Raw genomic sequence first — 27,036 nt, forward strand, 5'->3', positions numbered from 1 at the left:
GGCAGTTGTTGTAACTAAAGTTTATCCTACATTCCCTATGTGCCATGCACAGTCCAAGCAACACATATAGTTTAACTCAGAATTCCCCACAATCCCATGAATTCAATATTATCATCATTTCCATTTTCAGGTGGAGGTTAAGAACCTATCCAAGGTCCCATGGTTAATAAGTGGTAGAGTCAGGATTTGAACTCAGGCAGTTGGCACCAGAGTCCACACTCTTTAACTAGTGTGCTTGAACCTTCCTAAAGACTTGAGGGGGTATGAGCTTCCAATGGGATTGGTATGAATGGGCATAGGTGTGATGGAGGGGCAGGGAGGGGAGGTGGTGTAGGAAGAATGAGTTTCTATCTGCCCTCACCACACATACTACCTACCTTTCCCCTGGCCTCTAGCTCTTCCTGCTTAATTAAGTGCCTGATTTTTCACCAACTGTCCTTCCCCGATGATTAATTGTCCTGGGTTCCTCATCCCTCATGCTGCCTCCACTTAATTGTGTTTGCAGGAACTGCCTGGCCTGATGAGAGGAGAAGCCTGGGGGGCTGGGACGCCGGTGTGTGCATGTGGGGTCACTAAGGGGAGCCAAGCAAAGGCCAGATGAGGAAAAGAGAGGGGGTTGGCCTCCAAGTCTCCGGATCGGGAGATCACAGCCTCCAGAGAAATCAAAGACAAAGAGGCTGGGCATCTTGGTAAAGGTCATGCAGCATTCTGAACTGGATCCATTCACTCTTGGCCTCTTGATTCAGAATCTACAAGAACCAGTGGTGTCTCCTACCTTCTAGCCCTCACACCCTGGACCATGAGGCTCCACGCTGTCCAACTGTGCCAAACACCCCAGGAGGGAATAGGAATCTAGGGGGGCAGGAGGGCAATGCAGCCGCATTTCCTGATGACCAAATTGCTAAAGACTGGGGCTTCCTGGAGGCAGGGGCCCGCCTTGGTGACCCTCAGCCAAACCGCCTCTTGTTGAACCCACCCAGCCACTTGGCCTCCTGTAGTCTGGTTATTGGGCAACCACAAGGTGGCGCTGGTCTCTATGCTGCTGGTCAGTAAGCTTGGCAGCTTCATCCCACTGACCCCTCACTCCCCCTTTCCCACCCTCCCACCCCCCTGGGCAGACCAGAAGCTGCCTTGGCCTCACACCCCATCCCACCCCATCTCGGGAGCCTGAGAGAGGAGTCTGCCTTCAGCCTTTCTTCTGCACAAAACTCCCTCTGTGCTCATGGCCCCATGACTCTCCAGCCCCACTCTCAAGAGCTCTAGACCCCTGATACCCAAAGGCCTCCTGGAAGCCTGTCCTGGATGTCCCTGACATAGTCAAAGGCACCCAGTCCCAACCTGAACTTGTTCTCTCCACCCCACAAAGAGGCACAACCACCTACCTGGTCCCTTGTAGCTTGTCCACAAACTGTCCCAGCTACCTCCCTCTTCCTCACCTCCCCCATCCAATGGGTGAATCACCTCCCATGCATCTCTCACAACTGTCTGGCATGGAATTAGTGTCGGAGAAGGCTTCCTGGAGGACACGATGCTGAGTTGGGTCCTAAAGAACATGCAGAGTTGGGCGCCTGGGTGGCTCAGTTGGTTAAGCAACTGCCTTCGGCTCGGGTCATGATCCCGGGGTCCTGTGATCAAGTCCCGCATTGGGCTCCTCCTGCTCTGTGGGGAGCCTGCTTCTCCCTCTCCCTCTGTCTGCCACTCTCCCTGCTTGTGCTCTCTCTCTCTTTCTCTCTCTGTCAAATAAAAAAATAAAATCTTTAGGAAAAAAAAAGAACATGCAGAGGTTATCAAGGCAGACCGGAAGTGATCTGCAAGCAGGAGGAACCGCATGTGTCGAGACTCAGAGGAGAGAAAGAACGTGTGTCTGCTGGATGGCCTGACTGCAAGGAGGTTAGTGTGGCTGGACAGCAGGGAGCGAGGCTGAAGAGGGCCCTGAGGAGCTGGGCATGATCCTGATGGCAGTGGGAGCCTCAGGACGGACTTGATAGGGGAAGGTGAAGGTCACATTTGCTTTCAGCCTAATCGCTTTAGCTGCTGGGTAAAACTCTCACTGGAGAGGGAGAACCTAAGAGACTGAAAACGTCCTGACAGTGAGGGCCTCTAGTCTCAGTTGTCCCTGGACCAATGAGGAGAGGCTGGGCTGGGGCAGATCAACTTGATTGAGCCCAGATCTCTCACAGAGCACTGGGGGGCCTCCGAGGGGCCTAAACCCTCAGGAGTCCCCACACCTTGGCACCTTGCTCTGCAACCTGCCCTCCCCGGCCCGGCCACAACCCACAGTCCAGGCAGGTCTGTGCTAGGCCATGCTCACCCCAGCCCATGCCCAAGCAAGCCCTTTTCTTCTGCTGCACCTTTCCCAGGACTGTCGTCCTCCTGGAGGTTTTAAAGACACCCACAGACTGGAAGGCCAAGGGAAATGCCCAGGCTGAGTCTCCCCAACCCAGATGGGGGTGGGGGCTTTACACTCACACCCCAGTGGTTCCTCCCTCAACTTAGGACCCTCTGCCCTGCCTCATCTCCCCTCCTGACTCCTCCGTCCTCCTACCCCAGTTGCCAGGCTGATGGTGGGGGGTGAGGGACTCCACGCCCAGGGACCAGCTGTCCAGGTTGCAGGCTAATGACCCAGCCCTGGTGCCTGGGTGGTCATGGCTGCCCCAGTGACGATGAAGACAGATGGGCACAGAGTGGGGAGAGGAACGGGCGTGGACTTTATGACGGTTCCATCCCTTTAACAATTATTTGTTTAGTGGCAAGAGTAGAGAAAAAGGCTCTCTGTTGGGAGGGTCAATGGCCTGGAAAGAGCTGAGTGCCCAGGCCCCCTTCCACTTCTATGAGCCCCTTCTTTGGTGAGCCCCCCCCCCCCCCCCCCCGCCGAGTCTCAATCTCGCTCTGACTTTTCATCTCTCTTGGAGACAAATTATGATTCAGGCCAGGACCTGGACCCTCCTCTCCCCTTCCCTCTCCCAGAATGTGAGACTCCAGAGAACAGACTATTCCCTGTGTCCCTGATACAAATCAGAGGAGCACACAGATTTTGCAGTGCAAGAGGACCAGGTCAGCTCTGAGGAAGAAATTTCTCAAGGTTGGGCCCTGGGACCCCCAAACGGTAGCGGAGGGACAAGCAGCTGGGCTGCTGTGGGCGGTGGTGTCCCCGTGGCAGCTGAAAGGCCCCAGACTTCGCTGCAACCAGCAGCCGGTAATGAGAAGCTTCAAGATCCAGGAGACACAATAAGAGGAAGAAGGCGGCAGGGCTGGGGACTGAAATAGGCTGGGAGATTGAAGGGGCACCAGCATGAGGGAGACGAAGATTTCCCGGAAGGCCCTCCTGCAGGCAGCCTTCCAGGAGCCTCTCCCCTCCAGCCCCTGGAATTCGGAGCTGGACCAGCCCTCACACACTGCAGTGTTCCATCTTGCTGTCTCCCAGGAGCCCACAGAGGCCCAGAGCGATTCCTTGGCCTGGGTCCCAGGTCTCCCGACTCCCAGCCCACGGTTCTTCTGGTGGAAAGACTCATCCCTGAGGGAGGCCACCACGGCCCAGACACCTTTTCTGGAAACCGGATCCCGTATGGAGCAGGCCTCCTAGAGCGCCTCCAGCTGGGCCTCGGGAGATCAGGGAAATGTGGCTGGTTGAGATGGAGCCGCACAGGGAAGGACTCCGCTCAGGAGAAGAGGGCATGAGCCAGCATGAGGGGGTAGGGAACCCAAAACACACCGTGGGGATGAGACTGGGCACCTGCAAGCCCACGGAGGGGAGGGGGCAGTGGCAGGAGGGGCCTCTCCATCCCCCCTGCGCTGTCTCCCCTGCCACCCTCACACCACGCTAAGCCTGTCCTCTTCCTCCCGGGGCCTTATCTGTCTTTATGCCCCACCTCTATTCACACCTGTGCTGTTTCCCAGCCCTGCCAGCCCTCCAGGGTTTCCCGGAGCAGTGCCCCCTCCACTGGGCACAGCCAGAGCCTCGGGCTCCACCTTAGCCTGAGGCAGCTCCCCTGTCTCCTGCTGGGGCCAGAATCACAGAGGTCACCGTTCGAAGGACCCTGTACCCAGCCTCACCCATTTTATAGAAAGAGACTGAAGCCGGAAGGAAGTATTTTTCTCAAGGGGTATGGCAGAGCACAGATTTCAGAAGAGAGGACGGACCTAAACCTTCACCCCTAATCCTTGCTGGCCTGAATGAGCTTTGATCACTGTGTCCCCGGGACACGGGCTGCCTCACGCCTCTTGCCCCTTGCTAGCCTCTTCCTGGGATTTGAGCCCTGTATCCTAGCAGGTACTCACCTCCCCATCTCCACTGAACTCTGCGCTGATTGCATTGGAACATTCTCTTTTAATTGCCTTTTTTTCTTCCTTATCTTTTCCAAAAGCTTTACTGAATCTGAAGGTGGGGGCGGTGGTTGGGGGATCCTGAGAGGCACAGATCTGAGACCTCTCCAAGATGCCTGACCGAAGACACCCCCTCCCATCCCTCCTCACAGCAGAAAGCCTCAGGGGAGCATTCTCGGGCTCAGAAGGGGCAGAGCACACCCAGCAGGATGCTCCCCTCCTGCCGTCTGAGCCCAAGGTCCTGCGTCCCTCTCCCAGGAAGGCCTTCCCCAGCCACTTGAAGGAAACTTCCTGGATGGAGCAAGCTTATATGAAGCAAAGCTCTTAGCAGTAGGGCTGCTGGCTCCGAGGAGGAACGGGGATATAATAAGCATTCTTTTCCTTAAGATTCCGAAGACCTGCCAGGCCTATCCTGCCATCTTACAGATGGGACGGTGGCAACCAGAGAAGGGCGCGGCTGGCTTGGTTCACACAGTCCTCGAGGGAAGGAGTTGTCAGGAGATGCTGAAGGGGAGAGTGTCACCCGCCACCCATCCCCTAGGGGAACCAAATGGGAGAACAGGAGGTGAGAAGGCTCTGGGTTGTTGGAGAGGCACCAGCCGCTCCCAGGGGGAAGGGTTGGAAAGAGGCCAGCATCCTGGAATTCAGGGTCCCAAGTGCCGGGAGGGGCCTCAAGACCACCAGCATCCCCAGCACCAGGACCTCTAGCAGCCGCAAACAGCAATTCTTTCCACCAGCTCTGTGAAAGGGGAGTGTCTTGCCGGCCTCAGCCACTACCTGAAAAAGCCATATTCCTGGACGACTTGGCCTGTAGGAAAAGCCGTCCCCCGGGGACTGGAGTGCTGCCTTCTACTAACACCCCCACTGGTGCCCACGCAGCCCTCAGCTCCCGACCCAGCTCCCTGGGCCCACGCTGGCCCTGCGGTGCCGAGAAGGCAGTGACCATGTCCTCTGCGGCCTGACCTCCTCTGGACCAGCGCTCCTGCCTGTCAACACTTTCTCATCTGACGAGTTCCATTCCCCCTGACTGTCCCCTGAATGGCCAGGAGCCAGGAGACGGTGTCCCAGGCCTGGCTCTGTCTCACACCAGGTATGTGGCCTTGGACACGTCTCATGATGGAAGATAAGGAGGCGGAATTCAATAGGCTCAGAAGTATCAGGGGACCATAGAGCACCGAGCCCTCTGTGCCTCGTGTCAGGGATTCCAACATTCCATCCTGACAAAAACAAAACCAGATACTTAGCGTTTCTAATGGATGCAGTTTTAAGTGCTTTACTTGTGTTAAACTCATCTAATCCTCGAAACAAGCCTACGAGATAAGTAACTAATCATTATTGCCATTTACAAACGAGAACCCTCAGGCCCAGAGAGGCTGAGTGCCTTGCCCTAGGTTATACAGCTAGTAAAAGGGAAGTGGGATTTGAACCCAGGCACTTGGGCTCAGAACCCACAGTAGGACACCTGTCTCTGATCTCTCTGCTCTCAGACACCAGGTTCACACCATGTGCTCCCACAGGTCCAGCATTCTGTGATGCGGTGAGAACCTCCCCGGCAGTTCTCAGAGCCTGCTGGGGGTCTAATGATAAGCTGTAGCTCCGACCTTCTGAGACTGGGCTCTGAGGAGGCTGCTGCAATTCAGAAGAGCTCTCTAGGTTTCTAGAAGAAAACCTACCAGTGGGCACTTGCCCTGTGCTGTCCACTGCCCCAACACAACACGAGAAAAGACATTGGTTCTCCCCTCTATGGGGAGTCAGTGACCCAGCCAAGTGGGTCCAGTGACCCAGCTGGCAGGGAAGCTGAGGTCAAGGGCAGTTGGGGGAAGTCAGACTGGATGACTTTGGAAGGTCTCCCAGGCCTGAGATCCTCGATTGCAGGAGAGGCAATAGGGTACAGAATGGCTCACCGGACTTTCCCCTCCTGGGGCAGCTCGTGGGGGGGGTCCTCACACACCAGCCGGGACTCCCCATCCAGCAGGTAGGTGTAGACAGTCTCCTAGGACAGAAGGTGCTCGTGAGATCCTGCTGAGAGCCCTCCCAGCTGCCTTGTCCCAGTGCAGACGCGGATCTGGGTGACAAGGTCACAGATCCTCTGTTAGTGGGCTCAAGCATTTGTTTTTACTCCCCAGGTGATTCTAACTTGCTGCCAGGGTGGGAAAACTTTATGAACTTACACTTCAGCCTCTCCTCTTGGAGGGGTTCTGGGCAGCCATGAGCCACCTGCTGGCTTTCCTTGTCTATCACCCCAAATCTAAGGTGCTGGGGAGAGAGTCTAAAGGGCTGAAAGTGCAGACAAATCCCACCCATCATCCACCCCAAGATATTTCCCTGCTGTGACTCCAGCCTCAGCAAACCATAAGAGTGGTCCATTCAGGGCTGTATGGTAGGAGGGGCTCAGAATGCCCTGGAAGCTTCCCCCCTACCTCAGAGACACAAACAATTCTACAAGAAACCACACACTGTGACTGAAGTCAGAAGGACTCCCTGGAGGAAGTGATCTTGAAGCTGTAACTGCAGTGAAAATTAGACACATTTGGGGAATGGATGAGGCATAGAAGAATGGCTTCTGGGCCTGGGCCGAGTCGCAGATAAGCAGTGTAAAGAGCACAGAGCATTTATGGAGCTGACAGTGGAGGCAGGGGGCACAGGAGGTGGCCTTGGGGTCAGCAGGGCCTAGAAACAGAGCTGGGGAGGAAGCTGCTGTGAGCCCTGAGAGAGGAGAGCAGGTGCGTATTTTGGAATGATTGCTCCCTAGAGTGAGATCAAAGCTCTCTTCAAAGCTTTGTCAAGTCTTCAGCTTGTCAGTGTGCCTTCCCCAAGGGTCCAGAGCAGTCTTGGCCTCGGTTCCAGGCCACATCTTGGCAGAAGCGGTTGCCCTCACTGACCCATGGGTGAAAAGCCACATCCCCTCCAAGCAGGACTGGCCGCCCGAGGGATCCATAACCAACTCCCAACAGCACAGCCTCAGCGGGCGCCCCCCGGCCCCACACTCTGGGAGGGAGGGAGACACAGAGACCAGCGCTGCCCAGCTGGGGGCCCCCACATGCCCAGCTAGGTATCCTGAGGGACACTGTTTTCTTGGGAGAGCGAGGGAGGACTCGCCTCTCTGCTGATGCTATCAGGGAGGGCTTCTGGAGGAGGTGACATTGGAGCTGGGTGTTGAAGGCCCACCCCCGGTATGCACGGAATCCAGTCGAAGCCGTTGCCCTTCGACCACTGTGAGTGTCCACAATCCTGCCAGCCACTCTTGCTGTCTTTGGCTGCCCCTGCCCTCCCAGCCCCAGGAGTTGTTTCAGTCCTACTGCCAGAGAATGTGAGCCAGTTCATTGGTGGTGTGGGCTGAGGATGATAGGGCCTGAGAGCAGTGAGAGGGGCAGGCACAGGCCAGGCCTGAAGGCCCCCTGTCCTTCAGGGGAAGGGTCTAGGCGGGGAGTTCAGGGATGGAGAAATCAGTGGGAGGGAGGCCTCTCCTCCTTCTGGTCCTCCAGCCCTTGCCGCAGCCTGGGAGGGGCCTGAGGGATCTGGCCCAAAGAGGTTAAGAGACCCCCCCACCCCAGCACCCAGGCTCACATGGAAAGCCTGGCCCTGGCAGAGAGAGGCGGCTACATTGGGCTTGGGGAGGCGGGGAGGACAGATCCTCATCACTTCCGGATGTCCCTCTGCCTCCCACCCCCTCACTCTCAGCCCTCTGGGTTAAAATTAGCTGAGTTTATTGGAGAGAAGGAGGGAGCCTTCGCAGACACATCAGCACCATCTGCATTCGGGCCCGCCTGCCACAATGGGTGCTGATGAGGAAGCCAGGTGCTGGCGGCTCTCCTCGCTGAGGGGGGTGTGGAGACCCCTCCCCCCTCCATCTCCCTCCTTTCTCTGGGGACAGAGCAGGTCTCCCATCTCCCCCCACTCCGTGGGGGCAGACTGGAACCCTGCCAGTCCTCCCTTCAACTCCCCGGGGGCAGAGCAGGCGCCTCCCATCTCCCCGCCTTCCAACTCCCCGGGGACAGAGAAGACTCTCCCATCTCCCCTCCCTTCTCTGGGGGCAGAGCAGATCTCCCATCTCCCCCCACTTCCAGAGGGCAGGCCAGACCCCTCCCATCTTCCCCACCTCCATTCCCTGGGGGGCAGAGCAGACCCTCTCATCTCCCCTCCCTTCTCAGGGGGCAGACAGTCTCATTTCCTCACCCTTCCCTAGGGGCAGAGCAGACCCTTCCCATCAACCCTCCCCCCACTCCCTGTGGGCCCTCGAGACTCCCTCATTCCCTGGAGGCAGAGAAGACCTCCAATCTCCCCCCACTCCCTGTGGGCAGTTGAGACCTCTCATCTACCCGCCCCTCACTGGGGGCAGATCACACTTCCCGTGTGGATGGGGCGAGGAGGGACCCCTCCTGGAGAGGGGGTGTGCTGAGACCCTCCGTTCAACCAGCTCTCCAAAGTCAGGGCTCCCTCCCTTAGCTCATACAGGTCTCTTGGATGAGCTAAGGTAAACATGTCCCACCGTCCCAGGAACCTGATCGCCTGGACCACAGCTGTCTTCCAAGCCCCCAGCTCTGGGGACACAATTAATCCAGTTCAGGGCATCTATACCACAACCACCAGGAAGCCTGCCTGGGAAGACCTAACTAGTCACCTACTCCTTAGCCCTCCCAGGGCAGCCCCAGTGGCCACAGAAGGCCCCAGGACAGCCTTGTAGATGCTGACCTGCCAACCTCCCCACCCCCTCCTTTCCAGATGTTTCTCCATCCCAGGCCAGATGTTGCCTCAGTCCTGTCCTTCTCTGGGAGGATTTATTTTTGGGCGCCAACACACCACCCACTTCCTACCAATTTCACGCTCAATAAAGCTCACTCATCAGCCCTCCTCCTGGGCTCTGAACTTCTAGAAGGTTTGGGAAGGCAGAGCTGAGGAGAGAGAATGGAGATGCTTAGGTGCCAAGCCCCATTTGTCCCTGTCATGCTGTGTGACCTTGGGTGAGGCACCCCCCCTCTCTGGGCCTCTGGAGGTTCATTAATCAAGCAGATTCAGATATGGTAGACTTGCAGGGGTGGGGGTGGCGAGTGGGGGGGTGAGGGGTGTCACATTTTGGCAGAGGCTGCCCTTGGCTGGTGTCTAGAGTAGGGAAGAGGAGATGCCAGGCTATGGGGACCCAGATGAGGCATCTCCTCCTCCAGGAAGTCTTCTGTGCTCCTTTGGCGGGTTCAGATCCCCCCACCAGGCTGACAGCTGCTTCAGGTCTCAGGGGCAGTTTGCTCGTCCTACTGCCTAAGGGGTGAGCAGTGGCCAATGGAGCCAGGTTGAGGAATGGCCTGGGGCAGCTTACCGGGCCACAGGCCCCTCACCAAGGCACTCTGGGCCCAGACAACGAAGGGGGCCAGGTGACCATGGGCCCAAGCAGCCACCCTCCACCTGCCCCCAATCTGCAATCATCCGTGGTGTTGGGATAGGTCAGAGAGAAGCCTGAAGTTTTCTAGAGGTCATCTTGTCCAGCCTCCTGTCTCCAGGCACTTTACCTTCACACAGACTCATTCAACAAAGCTATGCCTCTCACTCCAGCTCTTCTTGGACTTGGCGTCAAGGAAGTTCTTCTGCATGTCTACCCTCAACCTCTTCTGCTACATATTCCAAAGCCCACTTAACTCCACTATGTTCTAGCTATTATCCTAGGGGAATCCTTTCCATTATTCAAGACATGATCTTTCCAGTTAGGCTCTAAGTCCCCTTCTGTCTCTGACATTCCAGAATTCCTATGTAAGTTCATTCTTTGGGACTTAGCTTCAGCCCTTCTCTTTCAGGAACCCCTCTCAGAACACTTATCCAAAACCGTCGCTTGCCTACGAGAGCCCTCTGGGCAGGGACCCTGCCTCTTCCTTCCTTCTCAACATTATGTGAGGTACAGCAAGGAGCTGGGCAAAGGTTTGGGGGGTGGGGGGGAAACATGGGGCAAGGCACCTACCACTTTGGGGAGCACGGCCGAGAGGGCCTCCTTGACAGCCCGCTGGAAGCCCGCAATGTGGATGACGGAGCCCAGACTCAGCAAAGCATCCTGGAAGAGAGGAAAGGGCAGTGAGGGCTTTTCCCAGGCAGGCCAGGACAGCCCCATCTGCCCAGGCAGCTAGGAGTACAAACTCCCCACTTAAACCAGAGCCCAAGGCTCTCAGACACTTGAATCCCAGCATCTTAAAATCTCAGAATCCAACAAGTCTTAAGGCCCTAATGTGTCCAAGTCCACTCATCTTAGTGATGGGGAAAGGGGGCCCAGAGAAGGGCGAGGCGCTTAGCAAAGTGCTCACAGTAAGTTAAGAGGTCAAGTCTAGATTAGCCCCCAGGCCTCTTGTTCTTTAGCCAAGGACAACTCTGGCATAGCAGGGAAAGCACAACCTTCCATATGAAAACAAAGCAAAATAAACAAGCAAAAAACCCCCCAATTTGTATCCTGGGTTGGGAGTAGCAAGAGTCCAAGGGGTACATGAGCCCACAAGGTGGGAGAAACACAGTTGGGCCAGCCCCTGGCAAGACAGAGGAGAAAGGAGAATTCAGCCTTGACTGCCTCACAGCCTTCACATCCCAGGAACAGGCCTTGTCCTTGGAGAGCCAGAACAGAGACAAAAAAGGTCCATGCTTCTCACTCTATTAACTTGGCTGAGCCACAGGGATCAAAAAGAAAGGTAATGGAACAGGGGATCCGGGGCCAAGGCAGGCTCATGACTCATACGGTCCACTCAGCCATGCCCTCCCGCTAGCCCTTGAAGTTCTTTTCTGGGATGGCCGGGTCTGTGTTCAAAAAGCAAAATGATTAACCATAGGAGGAAGGAGACATGGCTTGGCCCCCGTTCATGTAAAAATGTTATGAGGTTGAGAATCTTAGTGAACCCCAAGTGCCGCATGAGCCCACAGTGTATGTGTGGCTGGTAATAATTAAAATGCTGAAACTGCAGGCCATATTAATAAAGATCTGTTAACCCGAATAGGGAAGATGACAGTTCCGCCACTTCTGTAGGTGGATTAGATCATCCCCAGTGCATTGTATCCCAAGTAAGGACAAGATGAGACCCATTCACAGGTAACCCATGTAAAGAGGGAACTAGAAACCAAGTCTTGCACGTGGCTGAGGCCAGAGAACCTGGGGGTGCCCAGCCTACAGCAGAGCAGACCCATGGGTCTCCATCTTTGGCTCCAATCTCTCAGGCTCTCCTGAGCAGCAAGACAGGACTCTGTGGCCCCAGGGACAGGCTGGAGACCATCAGGTCTGAAGGACGCTGGCCCTGGCCCAGTGGGATGAAGGACCTTTTTCTAGGCAGAGCCACACCACATAGGCAGAGGCCACCAGGAGAGAGGGAGGAGGTGAGCTGCCTGTCCCTAAGGGTGGGCAAGAAAGGACTCAGGGCCCATTTTTCAGAGAGGCCACCAAGAGGAGTCCTGCGCTGGGATCCAGGGGAAGCCTGGAGTCCAGGCTTCAGCTACAACATTCGGCCATGCATCTTCTTGGCTTTGGTCTTCCCCTCATCGCCGCTGCCTCCGAGTCCTGTGTTCCCAGGAGTGGGCGGCAACCGCGGGCTTTCTCCCCGAATGCTCACTTGCCATTGTTCTCCCCAAACCCCAGCCTCCCTCCGGCCCCTCCCGCTGCTCAAGGATGAAGACACATTTTAGTCACGGAGATAAGTCTCTGCCCTTGGACATCAGAAGCTGCTAATTCCAAACATTAGAATCCCCCCATTGGATTAATTGTCCTTTAACACTTAGGCACTCCCGATCACAGTTCACACCCCCCAGCACGCGCTACACTGGGCCACAGAGCCACAGACCTTCACCTCTGCACAGAAGCGCCCAGCACACCTGCAGAACGCCCCCATCCCCCACCCCACCCCCACCACCCCCTGCCCAGGTGCACACAGAGGTTCATACAGGGGCAGCCATTTCCTTCTGGATTCACAGGGCCAGGGTTCAGAAGCCTGTCCTTCACTGGAATTGGTGGGTGCCTGTCAGACCTTTGTTCAGATGGGTCAGCTTTCTGTGACTTTTCAGACTAAGGGCAGGACAAAGGTGAGATGGGGGACAGCTGTGCAGACAATATACACGTGGACTACTGTGGCCTTTTGAGGTCAATTCTGCAGACTAAAAGAGGGGAGAAAGAGCTCATGTCCCAAATAATCCCCAAATTTAGTCTGCCCACTCAGGCTCCTCAGGCTGAGGCTCCCAGGTCAGGGCCTCAGAAGGTAGTGCTGGTTTAGGTCTGTTCCTGCCTGGCAGAGGGCGGTGGCTGGGGGGTAGGCAAGCTGAGCCCTGGGGTTCTTGGGCTCCGGTGGAGTCTGATGTGTGTATGCTGTGGAAGTTGGAGAAGAGGGGCCAAGGTGATGGAGTGAGCTCTGCTGAGGGGCGAGGCTTGAGACAGCTAAGTCTCCTCATTTGACGGATGAGGAGACCGAGAGTCAAAGAGAAGCAATGTCCCATTTATGGTCAGCCAGCGAGTCAGGCAGAGCCGGTCCGCAGCCCAGGTCTCTGCATCTCCAGCCCCTGTCCGCCCCCAGCTCCCTCCCCAGGGGCCTTAGAGAGGACAGTCTGTCCTTTGCTCCAATTGGTGGGCTCCTCTACCTGCCCTTTACTTGGATTGGGGGCTGCCCTGACCTGTCCTTTACTGGAATTGGTGGGTGCCTGTCTGGCCTTTGTTCGGATTGGCCAGCTTTCTGTGACTTTTCAGACTAAGGGCAGGACGAAGGTGGGGACGGGGTTGGGGGGGGACAGGAAAGGAAACTTGAGGAGAGTCGGAGCAGCGGCAGAAAGGGGCTTCACAGCCTTGGCCAGCGCGGGCTGGAAGCAGTCATGGCCAATGAAGCCCGAGGCTCCCTGCCTGCCATCCTTCTGCCTATCCCCCTCCTGGCCCAGCCCTGCCCCGCCTGCCCCAGGAGTGGGGGTCTGGGGGGCAGGAACTGTAGCTGGGAAGACCACTCTCATACCTCGCTCTCATAGGGGCCTTCAAGCCCTGAATCTTCCCCAGATCTCAAAGCAACTTCACCTCCACTGCATCAGCTCAGGAAGGAAATAGCTCAGATCCCAAAGCCCATGATGTGGGCATGCAGAGAGCAGAGTGGCTGCCTCCATGAAGGGAGAAGGGAATCGGTGGGAGCAGCTGAGAATGAGCATGCCTCTGTTCAACATACACGCACACACCGTCACACAAACGTGCACACACATAGAGAGAAACACAGCCATATATACAATGCACACACACAAATACATACTTAGGCATGAGTACACACACACGTACACAGCCCAGGCTCAGAGTGGGGTGAAGGAGGTCACATTTCCTGCCCTCTCAGTTTTTTCGAACAAACACCAGTATAAATATCAACATAACAACAAGGCAATTTCCCAGACCCCAGGGGAGAATATGTGGTATGTAGAAAAGAGTGGCAATTTCCAGGCCTGTCCCAGACTGATGACAGAAACTCTGTGACCTTAGCAGGCCCCTTTCCTCTTCTGGATCTCAGTTTCCTCGTTAGTAAAAATGGGTCCTTCCAGCTCTGCAACAGATAGTTCTATGGTTCTGTGGTTTAATTCAGTGAGGATGGCTGGCTGGCTGGCTGGCTGGAGACTTCCTGCTTTCCCTGGCTCCCTACCTGAAGCTCTGTGGTTGGAGAGAGGGCCGGTCAGCACCGTAGACAGTGCCTCTCCCCTTCCCCCCCCCCCCCCCGCCCCCCAGCACTAACTCCAGGTACCAAGAAAGGGGAGTCTGTTAGGAGTCAGGGCTCCTCTGAAGCCAGTCCTGTGGATAGATCAGCATTTCTGCACTTGTTTGGGGAGGGGAAGGGTCTAGACTAAATTACTTCTAACTCCCTCTTAATGCTTAGGATTATATGAAGCCAGAGACCTTGGCCTTAGTTCTTCTGGTGCTACCGGTGCAGGGACTGATGCCCATCTTGAGGGTCAGGGTCACTGTCACAAACTGCCCTCCTGTCTTGTCTTCATGAGTCTCTATGTCTTTTCCCACCTCTTTATTTTTGTTTTGTTTTGTTTTGTTTTTTAGATTTTATTTATTTATTTGACAGAGAGAGACACAGCGAGAGAGGGAACACAAGCAGAGGGAGCGGGAGAGGGAGAAGCAGGCTTCCCGCCGAGCAGGGAGCCCGATGCGGGGCTCGATCCCAGGACCCTGAGATCATGACCTGAGCCGAAGGCGGACGCTTAACGACTGAGCCACCCAGGTGCCCCTTTTCCCACCTCTTTAAACCTCCTATTGCTCTGCCCACTGCCTGAAACCTAGAGCTCACCCCTCCCTTTCTGGAAGGAAGCCTCACAGTGCCCCTGTTGGTGGCCTAGAAGAAGGTAGTAACATCAAACCCAATGGTCAAGTCCTCCCAAGACTCAAGCTGTATTACTGGGACTGGCCATATGGACTGAGTCATCCAACTCTGCTTGTGCTAAGTCTCCTGGGTGGCCTGGGGGGTCTCTCTGTGGGCCTCGGTGTCCCCTTCTCTGAAACTTGGGTGTCCCTCAAGATCTCCGGGGCCTTGGAGCCCCTCTCTGCCTCTATTCCTCTTCCCTTCCCTTCCCTTCCCTCTGGGCTGTGTGTCTCTCTCAGGCCCTGTCTCTCCCAACCTCTCCAAGTGGATCTCTCTTCTCTCCATGCCTCCCTTCGTTGATGCCCAGCTCTGTCACAGGCTGCTTTCCTGTCATGTCTCCATGAGTCTCAATGTCTTTTCCCACCCCTAATCCTCTCTCCTCTCAGCTGGCTTCTCTCCCATCTCTCTCCTTCACACTCCACCCCTACCCACTCTTATCTCTCCTGTCCACTCCTCCCCCAGACCTCCAGGCAGTCCCCTTGAGAACTTGGGGAGAAAGCACCTGACCCAAGATAGGTACCCGCAGAATGGGAGAAACCCAGGAGGACAGCCATGTTGGGAGAAATTGGGGCTGCCAGGGCAGATGCCATCTACACTCTTCTGCTTCCTGCCCCCTGTTTTGCTGATCAATATATAGTCTCTTATCTTCCTGGAGAATGGGGCCCCTTCTAGGGCAAAAGAGAACTTATCCATTTCTGTGCCCAGGACTGACAGGTTGAGCTGTTGTGCCGGGGTGACTAACAGAACTCCCTGTAAGGAAGCCTCCTGGGGGCTCAGAGCATGGAGGCTCCCTTTGGTGGGCCCTCAGACCCTGGCCTGAAGTCCGACACCCCAACCTTCCTCTGTGGCTCCTCACAGCCCTCACAGCATGGCCCGCCCTGCAGAGTCAAGAGATGGCAAGGAAGAACAAGAGGCAGGCCCTCCTCCCTCCCGCGCTCCCGCCCATGCCTGCCACCTGCTCAAGGAGCCGCCTCTAACCGACACTCACGTCTTAGATACTCCGAGAACAGCTATGTGTGAGCGCTAGATCTTGCACTCCCAGACCTCCCCTCAACAAGGCTGAGCTGGACCAGCAGCAAGAGAATAGAGGAAAGAGGCTTGGTGATCCTGGGGAGACCTGATCTGAAGAAACGGGCAGGACAGAGATCCAAGCCACAGGTAGACTAGCGCAAATGTCAGAACCCGGCTTGAGTGGGCCGTCAGGCTTGGGGGAGGGGACAGGACTTTTCTCAAACACCTACTGTGTGTTAGAGGGGGCCACCAGTGGCTCTCAACCATCTGTGCCCACCAGCATCCCCTGGACGGTTGGCTAACATAGTTTGCTGGCCTCACCCCCAAGTTTCTGATACAGTACATCTGGGATGAGGCCAAGAATCGCCATTTCCCACACATTCAGAGCTGCTGTTGCTGTTGCTGGCCCGGGGACCACATTCTGAGACCCAGGGGTATACACCACCTCCAATCCTCCTGCGGGCCCTGGGACGATCGTTTTGTTTTGCTTTACTGCTGAATAGTCGACATACACTATTACCTTAGTTTCAGGTTACGACACTGCGATTCGGCAATTATATACCTTACAAAATGCTCATCACGATAAGTGTAGTCACCATCTGCCGCCTTTACTACCTTAGGACAATATTATGGGAGGTGCCTGCTTTGATCCTCCCGTTTCATAGGTGGGGAGAGGAAGGGGCGGGGCCTTGCTCAGGTGAGACCCGCCCAGCCTCGGAGGGCAGCCCGGGTGACTCACGCCACCTCTACCTCCTGAGAGCAACTCCTCACCGAAGGTCCCGAAGGAGGGAAGAAGCGGGGCTGCTGGAAGGAGAGAGTGCGGGGGGACAGAGGGGTGACATGGACAAGGGCCACCTGGAGCTCAGGAGCCCAGCCCTAAAGAAAAGGCCTGCCCTTCCCCGTCCTCCTCCGCCCCTCTCGTCCTCGTCCTCTCTCGTCGCTCCATTATTTCCCCTCCCCCTCCCCCCACCCCTCCTCCTCCCTCCTCCCGCCCTTCGCAGACTCCGGCTTCAGTTGTTACTCCAACAGGGCCGCGTCTCCAGCCTCTGAGCCACACTGGAGACACGTGCACTGTAGAATACACCTGAGCCCAGTCCTGGCGCCCGCCCCGTGGGTGCCCCACCTCCCGGATGAGCTCGGCCCCCATACTGTGGGCTCTTCCCCTCCAATATGCCCAACCAGATCCTTCCCCCTAGCCCTGACCCTTTCTAAGCCAGACGCAGCTTCTACTCCAGATCCTGCCTCCTCCAACACGCCCTCCAATTGTCCCAGGCCCCCCTGGATCCCTCAGGGGCTAGGTTTGGGGAGGGATGAAGGCTGGGAGGAAGGAAGGAGTTGCAGAGAGAAGGTAGGCTTGTGTGAACAATCAGCTCTCTGGGGGCCTGACTCCCTGGAACCTAGCACCTAGGGTCTGGGGTCAGGAAAGGAGGGGATGAGGGAACAGCCAGAGTGGGCAGAGGGAGGGAGGCAAGAGCTGAAAGTGCGGAGGGGCAGAAGGCCCCGGGAGGTGGACATCAGACCAAGGGGGGCCAGGACAGGCTCCTGGCTTCCCCACTTTCAGCTGCCTCATCCATGTGACAGGGTCAGTAGTGGGCCATCCTCATGGCCCACATTTTCCTCCATGCCACAGCCTTCTTCCCGAGCACATCACCAGCATCCCCCTCATCACAGCTGTCCCAGTCATTCTGATCAGGTGCCTCTCCATCCTCGACTCCTGGCACAGCGAGGTAGTCACAAGGAAGCAGATGTAACTCGCTGAGAGTCAGTCATGCCATAAGAGAGAAGTCTGGGAAGGAGGAGGGGGTGAGCTCCCTGTCCCCAAGGTTGTGCTGGGGAAAGGCCTTGGTGAACTTGGTTGGCCTCCAGCTTTGGGTTTCTTGACCCTAAATGTCTTCAAACCTTCCTCAGCCTCACCCCTCATACAGTCTTCATGATGGGTTCAGAGCTGGGCAAAGCACATCCAGGAGCCTCTGAAAGGCAGACACAGTGGCCTGAGTGGAAGATGATAGAGAGGAGTGACCCACTGGGCCAATGTCCAAAAAGTTTGTCTCTCAGGAAATAATGACCAAAGGAAGAGCTGGATACATGAATGAAGGAACACACCAATGAATGAATGAATGAGTGACCAACCTCCCTTCTCTGGGTCTCCCTCTGGGAACTTTCCCAGGCAAATCTGATCTTCCCCTGCTGGCACTCACAGTCCTGTGCTCCCCCCGCCCCCTGCAGGGCGCCGCTGCTTTGCTCCTAGTTCCCACTGGTTCTCCCATCAGACTGGGAGCTCTTAGAGGCCAGAGGTTGTGTCCTGTTCCTCCCCAGGTCCCCAGCTTCATCCAGCCCATCACAGGTGTCAGCAGATATTAGCTGAGCTATAAAATGATCAGTTGGACTTCTGAGCGCCCAGAGCCTTTGGGCAGTGAGGGGTACATTCCATCACCGAGTAGATGGGTGGACCCCATGACCTCTGGGGGATCCCAGGCCCCGAAGACAGCTGAGAGCTCTCAAAGTTTCCCAGTTCTGGCACAGTGACTGTCTTAGAGAAGGAGCCTGAGGAATGAGGGTGCCTTGTGCTGAGAGCTTTTGGAAGCCTTTCCAAGGCAACTCCATGGGCCACAGGGTCCTTCAATGCTTCAGGATCATCTCCCAGAACAGAAGGGGCTGGGGACAACATTTCAGGTGGAGGGGCTCTTCCCTGAGAGGAACACTATCACTATCACCTTCTTTCATGACTGATGTCACCTCCTCTAGGCAGCCTTCCTGGGTAGGTCACCTGTCTTCGTCCCAGGCCTCCTGAGAATTCCTGCAGGACCAGTGTCTAGAGGGCCCTAGGTCTCATGGAGCCTAGTTCCTAGCTTGATGGGGGTAGCTTAAGACCAGGGGAGGCAGGGACTTGCCTAGGGCCTCAACCTGGAGTCAAGAGGCCCATGCCCCGGCTCAGGACACACTAGGCTCGCTCCCTTCTGAGCACTGTTTGCTTTGGGGGCCCCTCGAATTCCCTGCTTTGCCAGGGGGTGGGCTGAGCCCCTCTCAGATATGGGGTGGGGCTGGGCGTCTTCCTCTAGACCAGAGGCAAGGCTTCTCATCTCTCTTTCTGTGCCAGACTCAGTGCCCAGAGTGGGAGGTGAATGCTGGATGGCACCAGCCTGGCATGGGGTTAGCGTGGGCCTGCAGAGGGCAGGGAAGAAGGGCTGACCTGGGGGGTGCTGGTGCGGGAGGAGGGAGGGTGAGTCTGGTAGAGCATCTCCCCAGGGACAAGTCAGAGAGCACGGCACAGAGCAGCTACAAACAGCCATTGAGGCCTGCCTTGGGGCTCTCCCTGACTCCGTCCTAAGCTCTTTCCCTGCCTCGCAGCCTCCCCAGGCTCTCTGGGTCTGTCCCTCTTACTGCCTGTCTGTTCTCTGGTATGTGTTTCTCCCACAGTCTCACTGCTGGTCCCATGACTGTATTTGGCTCAATCTTCAGGGCCTGGCCCTTCCCAGCTGTTCCCCAGATCCCGAGGCAGGCGGGGGGTGGGGTGGGGGAGTGGAAGGGGGCAGATGGGGGTATGAGAAAAGACTGGGACAGAGAAAAGTTCAGAGGCAGAGGGACAGACACAAGAGTGAGGAGGGGACCTCCCTGGGGACAGGGCTGGGGAGGCAGGGCTGGCCAGGTTTATAAAGCCTCCCCAGACACGGAGGGGGAGACCCTGAAGACAAAGAGTTGGAGGGAAGACTGGGGTGGGCCCTTTCCCTCTGCACTGGCTCCTGGCCCCCCTTTCCTTCTCCCTGCCCCTGCAGGAATGTGTGAGCACTTTCATTGTTCCTAAAAATAGTCCTTCTTTAATGGGGGTTAGAGTGAGGAATCGTCTGGGCTGGGTTCATCTCAGACATGCCCCTGCCTCTGGGCTCCCATCTACTCTGTGGGCCCTCTCTGAGCTGCGCCAACCCTTACCTGCCGTGCTTTGTTAAAAAGGAAACCTAACTGTATCCCTCCTTTGCATGAGACTGCCATGGCTTCTGGGCCCAGTAGGCTCTGAGCTCCCAGGCCTGTTGGGAGCTATTTGTCCAGTGCTCAGCATCTCAAAATGGGGTCACTGCTTGTTGCTACCAGCTCCCATGCTCTAGCTTCTACCCAGCTCTCCCAACCTTATTTCCCCCCACCCTTATGTTCCTCCACCTGCAGGCCTCTCCGCCCCCTCTTGTCCTTCTAGGCCCAGCCCTGGTCTGCTCAGCTCAGGTAGCTGCCCTGCTGTGCCATTCCTTAGCCTGACCCTGGCCCTGCCCTGCTCCCCTAAGCAGCTCAACAAGGGCTGGGCCGCAGGGCCCCCAGCAGATGCAGGCTCTGAGGTAGAGTGCTTTTCCAGGGAATGGGAGATCGGTGGGGAAACACCTCAGGCTCTGGGACCCCGTGCCCTGCCCTGAAGCCTGGACCCTACTGGCCCCCTCCATCTCCTGGCCCCCGCTTTTGTTTCTCTTCTGCACCCAAAGCCTGGAATGTCTCTCTCTCAGTTTCAGTCTCCAGGAGGAGGCCCATCTAGTCTCATCTCTTCCCTGCCTCCATTTCTTGGGTGGGGAACCTGAGCCCCAGAGAGGGGAGGTGATGGAGGCGTACAAGTTCATGGAAAGCTGGCCACAGGCCAAAGGCCTCAATCACGCGGCAAAATCTTGCAAGGCCCCAGCCAGGGGGGCCCCAGAGGCAGCAGCGAGCACTCTACGCAACCCACCACCCCACCCGCCCTGCCCAGGGCAGGCAGTCTGGCATCCAAAGTTATTTGCCTTTGGAGGGCCCAGGAAGCCAGAGAACAAACATCCGGAGTCTCTGGAACTTCTACTCTCTCTTACATCCCCAGGATCCGGGAGCCACCGAGTGGGTACACCAGCGAGCAAGCGCGCATGCGCACACACACACACACACACACACACACACACAGAGTTCTGGGCTGGGTAAACATGTGAGCCGAGCAGATCTCTCGGGACTGTTCTGCCTGTGAATCTGAGCAAGCCCTTTGGAGCCCCAAAAGCTGGGTAAAAAGATGGTGAGCCCCACCCCCAGCTTTATATTCATTTTGTCTTGGAAATGAAAATGAAAGTGAAAATCGCTTTTGTGTGACTTTTCTGATTGCAAAATCCTGGAGACACTCATCAAAACCGATCTTTTCTCTTGTTTCACGGGCAGCTCCCACTTTGCTGATGCCCTAAGCACTGTGTGTGTGGCCTGCCCATTAGCCGTCCAAAACGCGTGTCTCTGCGGGCCGCCACATGGCCACGGCAGACTACAACCCCGTGGGCCGCTAGAAGAATGTCTGTGTGAGAACACGTGGAGCCATGATTCTGTGAGTGTGTGTGAGTGAATGTGTGAGCATCCCTGGGTCCACATCTGTGCCTGAGCCATCCGCATGGGCAGGGGACCTGTGTCCCCACGTGTGTGCAGTGGGCGTGGGGCAGCTTTTGTCTCTGAATGAGTGAATGAGTGAATGAGTGAATGAGGGTATGGCTGAGAGCATCAGTGTCTGAACACGGAGGGGGTCTGCTTCTCGGCCTCCCGTGCACCCCCCTCCCCTCTTCCACCACCTGTGCCGGACCGGGGCTCACATCCCTTCCCTGCCACCTGTCACCCGTGTGGCCCTGGACGAGTCTTTTAGCCTTCCTGGGCTCCGTTTCCCCATCCGTAAAACAGTGCCTTCTCCTTGAGCTGCTGGGGGGACTATCCTGGTACCACAAATGTCCTGCCCAAGCGGGCTCCCAGGTGGGGGTGAGGCCACTTCTGTGCGAGTTAGAGAGAGGTGATCCCAACTCTCTGGCCAGCTGCAGCCCTGAGGGGCATGGATTAGTGGGGGAGGGCAGGCTGGGTTTTGGCAGTGCCCTCCCTCTGTGGGAGCCCCTGGGCCAGGTATCAGGTGTGAGGTTAGAGGCCGTGGCCCTGCAGGTGAGCACAAAAGAGTGGCTCCCTTTCCTCAGCTCCCTCTCCAGGTGTGCGGCCTGGGACTAAAGGGTCTCTGACTCTGGAACTGGGGTGGCCGTGTTCCAGATGAGGTTCTGAGGACACCCACTCCCTCCCTTTCCCCTGGGGCCCTGTCCCCTTGACCCGCCCTCCAGCCTTCCCTCTCCCAAGCCCAAAAGAAGGCCTTACAGAAGCCCTAAGAGGGGCTGACTTTGTGGGCATGCGGAAACCAGCTAGGCTGACCGGATGCTCAGAGACACCCCCACCCTCAGCCCAACTCCCATTATCAGAGAGGGAGACTGAGACATGGAGAGGGCCAGGGACCTTCTCAGGGACACCAGTGAGCCCAGTCAGTCCAAGCTCCTGTCTCCAAACCTCTGTAGAGGCAGTTGGGGAGACCCCAGCTTTGGACTCTGTTGGCTACTGAATGGAGTCCAAGGGAGTAGGCAGGGGTCCTGAGAGGCAGGTACAGCTACACCTGTGTCCCCAGCCGTGGGTGTGGCCCTCCTACCTGGGCCAGATCCCCTACTGGTGTGATTAACCAAATTATAGGGTTTTTTCTTGAGCAAAGTGTATCGGCCGAACTGAATGAGGCTGCAGGAGCCCGGGGGAAGGTGGGGGGAGGCTGACAGGGGGTGAGGACAGCAGGAGCTGGGGAGAGATGGGTTGGGAGCAAGTCGTGGGGGCAGGGGACAGAAGGAACGACGGGGGGAGAGGAAGGCTGTGGGCACAGGAGGACAGGACTCCACTCGTTCAGCACCCCCATTCTGCACACCCGCAGTGCTCCCGTCACACTAGCCGCCTGGGCATAGGGAGGTGAGGAGCCCTGCTCCCCTAGAGACCGCTGAGCCATTGCCGAGTGCTGGGTACTGCATTCCCTGAAAAGTACTGTCGCGTGTCATCCTCCCAACAGCTGCATTTTATACTTGAGGGGATTGAGATGCTCAAGACATAGAATGACCTGCTAGATGTCAGAGCCAGACAGGACTGTCGGATACCACAGCCCTTGCTCTTACCCGGTACCTGCTCATTCTGCTGAAGTGCTTCCATCCTGCCTCCGGGACCCCTTCCTGGGGGGTTCAGAGAAAGGAGGAGGCCTCACAGCGACTCACGCTCGGCCCGGACCCTCCTTCCGTCCATGTTGGGCATTTCTCCTTGTCTATACTCTGATGGCCAGCAGCTGAGCTGGGGCCAATCCCCCATGGATCACACACTCCCCCCACGGCCCATGGCGCACCCATGACCCGTCTCACTCCTGTGCAGTGTCCTGCTCTGTGTTGCACTCATCACCCCTGGATGACACACAGAGACAGGATCGCTGTCTGACACGGCATGTCCCACACACTCAGTGATTCACAGCCATTTCACGGTTTCCACAGCGTCACACATCACTGAGTGTCACAGGGCCACACACAGTGGTACTATCACTGTGCCCTCCTCGGAGTGGCTCATCCTCAGTGTCACACATCATGTTCCCAATGCTCCACAGTGTCACCCTCATGTAGTGTCATGCACACACTTCCAAGCTGGCTCTGCGTTGCACTCTGTCACATTTCAGCATCATCCGGGACCTTCTGACATTAAAAAAAATCCACTTTCAGTGAAATGACATCATGTCTGAGATTTGCTTTAAAATACTTCAGCAAAGCAACCTAAAGGATGAGAGAAGATATTTGCAAATCGTGCATCTGATTAGGGGTTAGTATCCAGAATATATAAAGAAATCCTACAACTCAACCACAAAATAAACAACCTGATTTAAAAATGGGCAAAGAACTTGAATAGACATCTGTCTAAAGAAGATATACAAATGGCCAACAAACACATGGAAGGATGCTCAACATCACTCATCATTAGGGAAATGCAAATCAAAAGATAACACCTTTCCCCAGTCTTCCACCCATTAGGATGGGGAAAGAAAGAAAGAAAGAAAAGAAAGAAAGAAAGAAAGAAAGAAAGAAAGAAAGAAAGAAAGAAAGAAAGAAAGAAAGAAAGAAAGAAAGAAAGAAAGGAAGGAAGAAGGAAGGAAGAAAGAAAGAAAGAAAAGAAAGAAAAAGGAAGGAAGGAAGAAAGAAAGAAAGAAAAGAAAGAGAAAAAGGAAGGAAGGAAGAAGAAAGGAGAGTGAGAGGGAGGAAGGAAGGAAGGAAGAAAGAGGTAGTAGAGAAAGGGAAGGGCAGGGAAGCGTAGGAAAGAAGTGTTGGCAAGGAGGTGGAGAAATTGGAACCCTAGTACACTGTTGGTGGGAATGTAAAATGGCACAGTTGCTGTGGGAAACAGTATGATGGTGCCTCAAAAATTAAAAATAGGGTGCCTGGGTGGCTCGGTTGGCTAAGCATCTGACTCTTGGTTTTGGCTCAGGTCATGATCTCAGGGTTGTGCGATCGCACCCCACATCGGCTCCACGCTCAGCATGGAGACTACTTGAGATTCTGTCTCCCTCTTCCTCTGCCCCTACTGCTCATGCTCTCTCTCTCAAAATAAATAAGCAAATCTTTAAAAAAAATAAAAATAAAATTACCATATGATCCAATAATTCCACTTCTGGGTATGTATCTAGAATTGAAAGCAGAATCTTGAAGAGATGCTTGCACCCCTATGTTTATAGCAGCATTATTCACAATAGCCAAAAGGTGGAAGCAGCCCACGTGTCCATCGGTGGATGAATGGATAAACAACATGTGGTCTATACAAACAATAGAATAGTACTGAGCCTCAAAAAGGAAGGAAATTCTGACACATGCTACAGTGTGGATGGACCTGGAGGACATGATGCTGAGTGCAATAAGGCAGTCACAAAAAGACCAGTACCGTATGATTCCAGATATCTGAAGTACCTAGTAGCCAAATTCATAGACGGAAAGTAGAATGGTGGTGCCAGGGGCTGGGGGCATAGGGAGCTGTTTAAAGGCTATAAGTTTCAGTTTTGCAAAATGAAAAAGTTCTGGAGAATGTGAACATACTTAATGCTACTGAACTATACACTTAAAAATGTTTAGATAGTAAATTTTAGGTTATGTATAGTTTACAATTAAAAACTAAAAAATAAAATACTTTGGGAAAGAAGAATGAAAAAAAGGGGGGGGGTTGGGTGGGGTGGAGAGGGATAGATGAACTAAATGTGCCCAAATCTTGGTAACTGTTAGATTTGGGCGACGGGTGTATGCCAAGTGTATTGTGTTGTTCTCTCTACTGTTGTGTGTACTTCAAATATTCCATAATTTAAAAATTTTACTCTCCCTCGACCTCACACCTCTTCCAGTGACCGTGCCCCTTCTCCGCATTCCTTGGAGCCAAAGGTTTCCAAAGGGTTGACTGTGCTCTGTCTTCACCCCCCACTCAGCACCTCCCAGGCCAGGGCTGGCTTCAGGCCCCACCCTGTCACTGACGTGGTTCCTGTTGGGCCAACGCTGGGCCCAGCCCAGCACCATCTTCCCTGTCCACCTTACCTGAGAGCGCAGCCACCTCCCTCCCCCTCAACCCTCTCCCCTCCCCTGGCTCCACACTCTCAGTAGCCCCCACCTCCCTGGCCACTCCCCCTCTGTCTCCAGACTGCTCCTCCTCACCTCCCCGGCCTCCAGATGATGGAGTCTGCGGACTTGGGGCTGGGGCTTGGTCCTCAGCCCTCACCTCTATTCTTACTACGCTCTTTCCCTAGGTCATCCCAGCTACACCCACCACCTCCAAAGATACCCCCAGCCTGGCCTCTGCTGCCCACTGGACATCTTCACCTGGATGTCTGACTTCCGTCCAAAATAGATCTCTTCATTTCTGCCTCCTTGCCCTCTCTCAACCCCCGAACCCTGGCCTCCCCCCAGGCTTCACCCATCTCAGTAACATCTCCACCATCCATCACTTGGTCCCTCAAGCCAGAAACCTGGAAGCCATCCTCTGCTTCTCCCTCTGGCTCATCGTCTCATTCATCAGCAAGTTCTACCATTTCAACCTCCCACACATCTCCAAAGTTCATCCATTTCTCTGCAACTCTTCTGCCGTCCCCTGAGCCCAGGCACCACCATCTCCTGCGTGGATGGCTGCTGTGGCCTCCAACCTGTCTGCCCACCTCCAACTCGCCCCCCACAAATGCTCGGCAGCCAGAGCAATCTCAAAATCATTCACTGGACTGTGTCACTTCCCTGCCTGGAACCACTGGGGGTCTTCCCGGGACGGTGTCATACACAGTGTCGTGTGGTTACACTTCACATCATCACAACCATGACACCCAGCATCACACGTTTAGCACGGGGCTTAGAGTGTCCCGCAGCATCATGCACAGGTTTTCACACTTGGCATCACCCCATGTCACACCCTTGGCGATGCATTCAGCCTCACTAGATCACATACGCTCGGGGCACACACTTGGTTTCACAATTCAGTGTCAGACGCTTGAGCCACAGGACCACACCTGTCATTGCACAACGTCACCCATCCGTGCTTACATAGCTGGGAGTGACATCCTGGTGTCATGCCCACGGTGTCCCACACACACTTGATGTCACGCTCTGACCCACTCTCCCCACACAGTATCCCATGATGGAGGTCGCATACTTGATAACACATAACATCACAAGCTCAGGGTCACGTATTCAGTAGAATACCCCCTGCCCCACAATCCGTGTCTCGGTGTCACCCCGGGTCCTGTAAGCTCCCCCCCACCCCCACCCCCACCCCACCGGGCACAATCACCAGAGCTGCTGCCCCATGTCAAGGCTGTTTCCTGTTGTTGTGCTCAGAGTCCTTAGCCACTGCTTGTTCCTTCAAGGATTTCCTGTTGTCAGGGCCCCAGTCAGGCCTGGCCCAGCCTGGGATACACAGCCCAAAGCCCAAGAGCTGGCCAGTGGGAACCCCACTGCCCACCCCCCCCATTCTGGTTGGCCCATGGAATTTTCCCCCATTCAATCAACCTGGATTCCCCATGGGCTTGGGCGTGTGCTGGTTCCACTGAAAGGTGGCCTCTGGGCCCTGTTCCACTCCCAGGGTGCCCAGGAAGGGGACTCTTGGGCAGTCTGAAAGAGGCCGTCTACCCTGTCCCAACAACTTGGGATAAGACCTTAACTGGTCTATGGGGCTCAGTCTGAAGCTGCTGGGAGCCAGAAGGGAAAGACAGAAGGTAGAAGGGAAGGACAAAGGGTTAGGGGGCTAGAGAATCAGGGAAGCCTTCCCAGGGGAAGCCAGCTGAGAGCTGGCAAATACGAGGACGAAGAAGGAAAGGCATTCCATGGGAGCACCAGACAGGAGCAAATGCCTCGAGGTAGGAACCAGAGGAAAGAGCACAGCTAGGGCTAAAGACAGGAACGTGGGAGATGGGCAGGTGGTGTTGCAGGATTTGGAGAAAAACAGGTTTCTCTCCTACCCTCCCCCCTCCCCCCATTCCAGCCTTCAGGTTCTGGCTCCAGGAGGAGCCTGGGGCACTCGCTTCCTGGTCCTGACTTCAGGCCGCACAGACTGCCCCCCACAGGCC

At 55.7% G+C, this 27,036-nt stretch overlaps 1 protein-coding gene across 2 annotated transcripts in view; it reads right to left on the reverse strand.

The window, feature by feature from the left end:
* Nucleotides 1-27,036, reverse strand: part of PDE2A (phosphodiesterase 2A) — a 63,948-nt gene that overhangs the window by 21,221 nt on the left and 15,691 nt on the right. For both annotated transcript variants that reach the window (XM_034995617.1, XM_034995618.1), the window contains 2 exons: nucleotides 10,268-10,357; nucleotides 6,228-6,316 (listed from right to left, as the gene is read on the reverse strand). In XM_034995617.1, the coding sequence (XP_034851508.1) occupies nucleotides 6,228-6,316; nucleotides 10,268-10,357 (179 nt within the window). The remainder of the gene's footprint in view (nucleotides 1-6,227; nucleotides 6,317-10,267; nucleotides 10,358-27,036) is intronic.

This window comes from Mirounga leonina, unplaced genomic scaffold (assembly GCF_011800145.1).
Source record: "Mirounga leonina isolate KUSES-001 unplaced genomic scaffold, KU_Mleo_1.0 Mir_92, whole genome shotgun sequence".
Taxonomy (NCBI): domain Eukaryota; kingdom Metazoa; phylum Chordata; class Mammalia; order Carnivora; family Phocidae; genus Mirounga; species Mirounga leonina.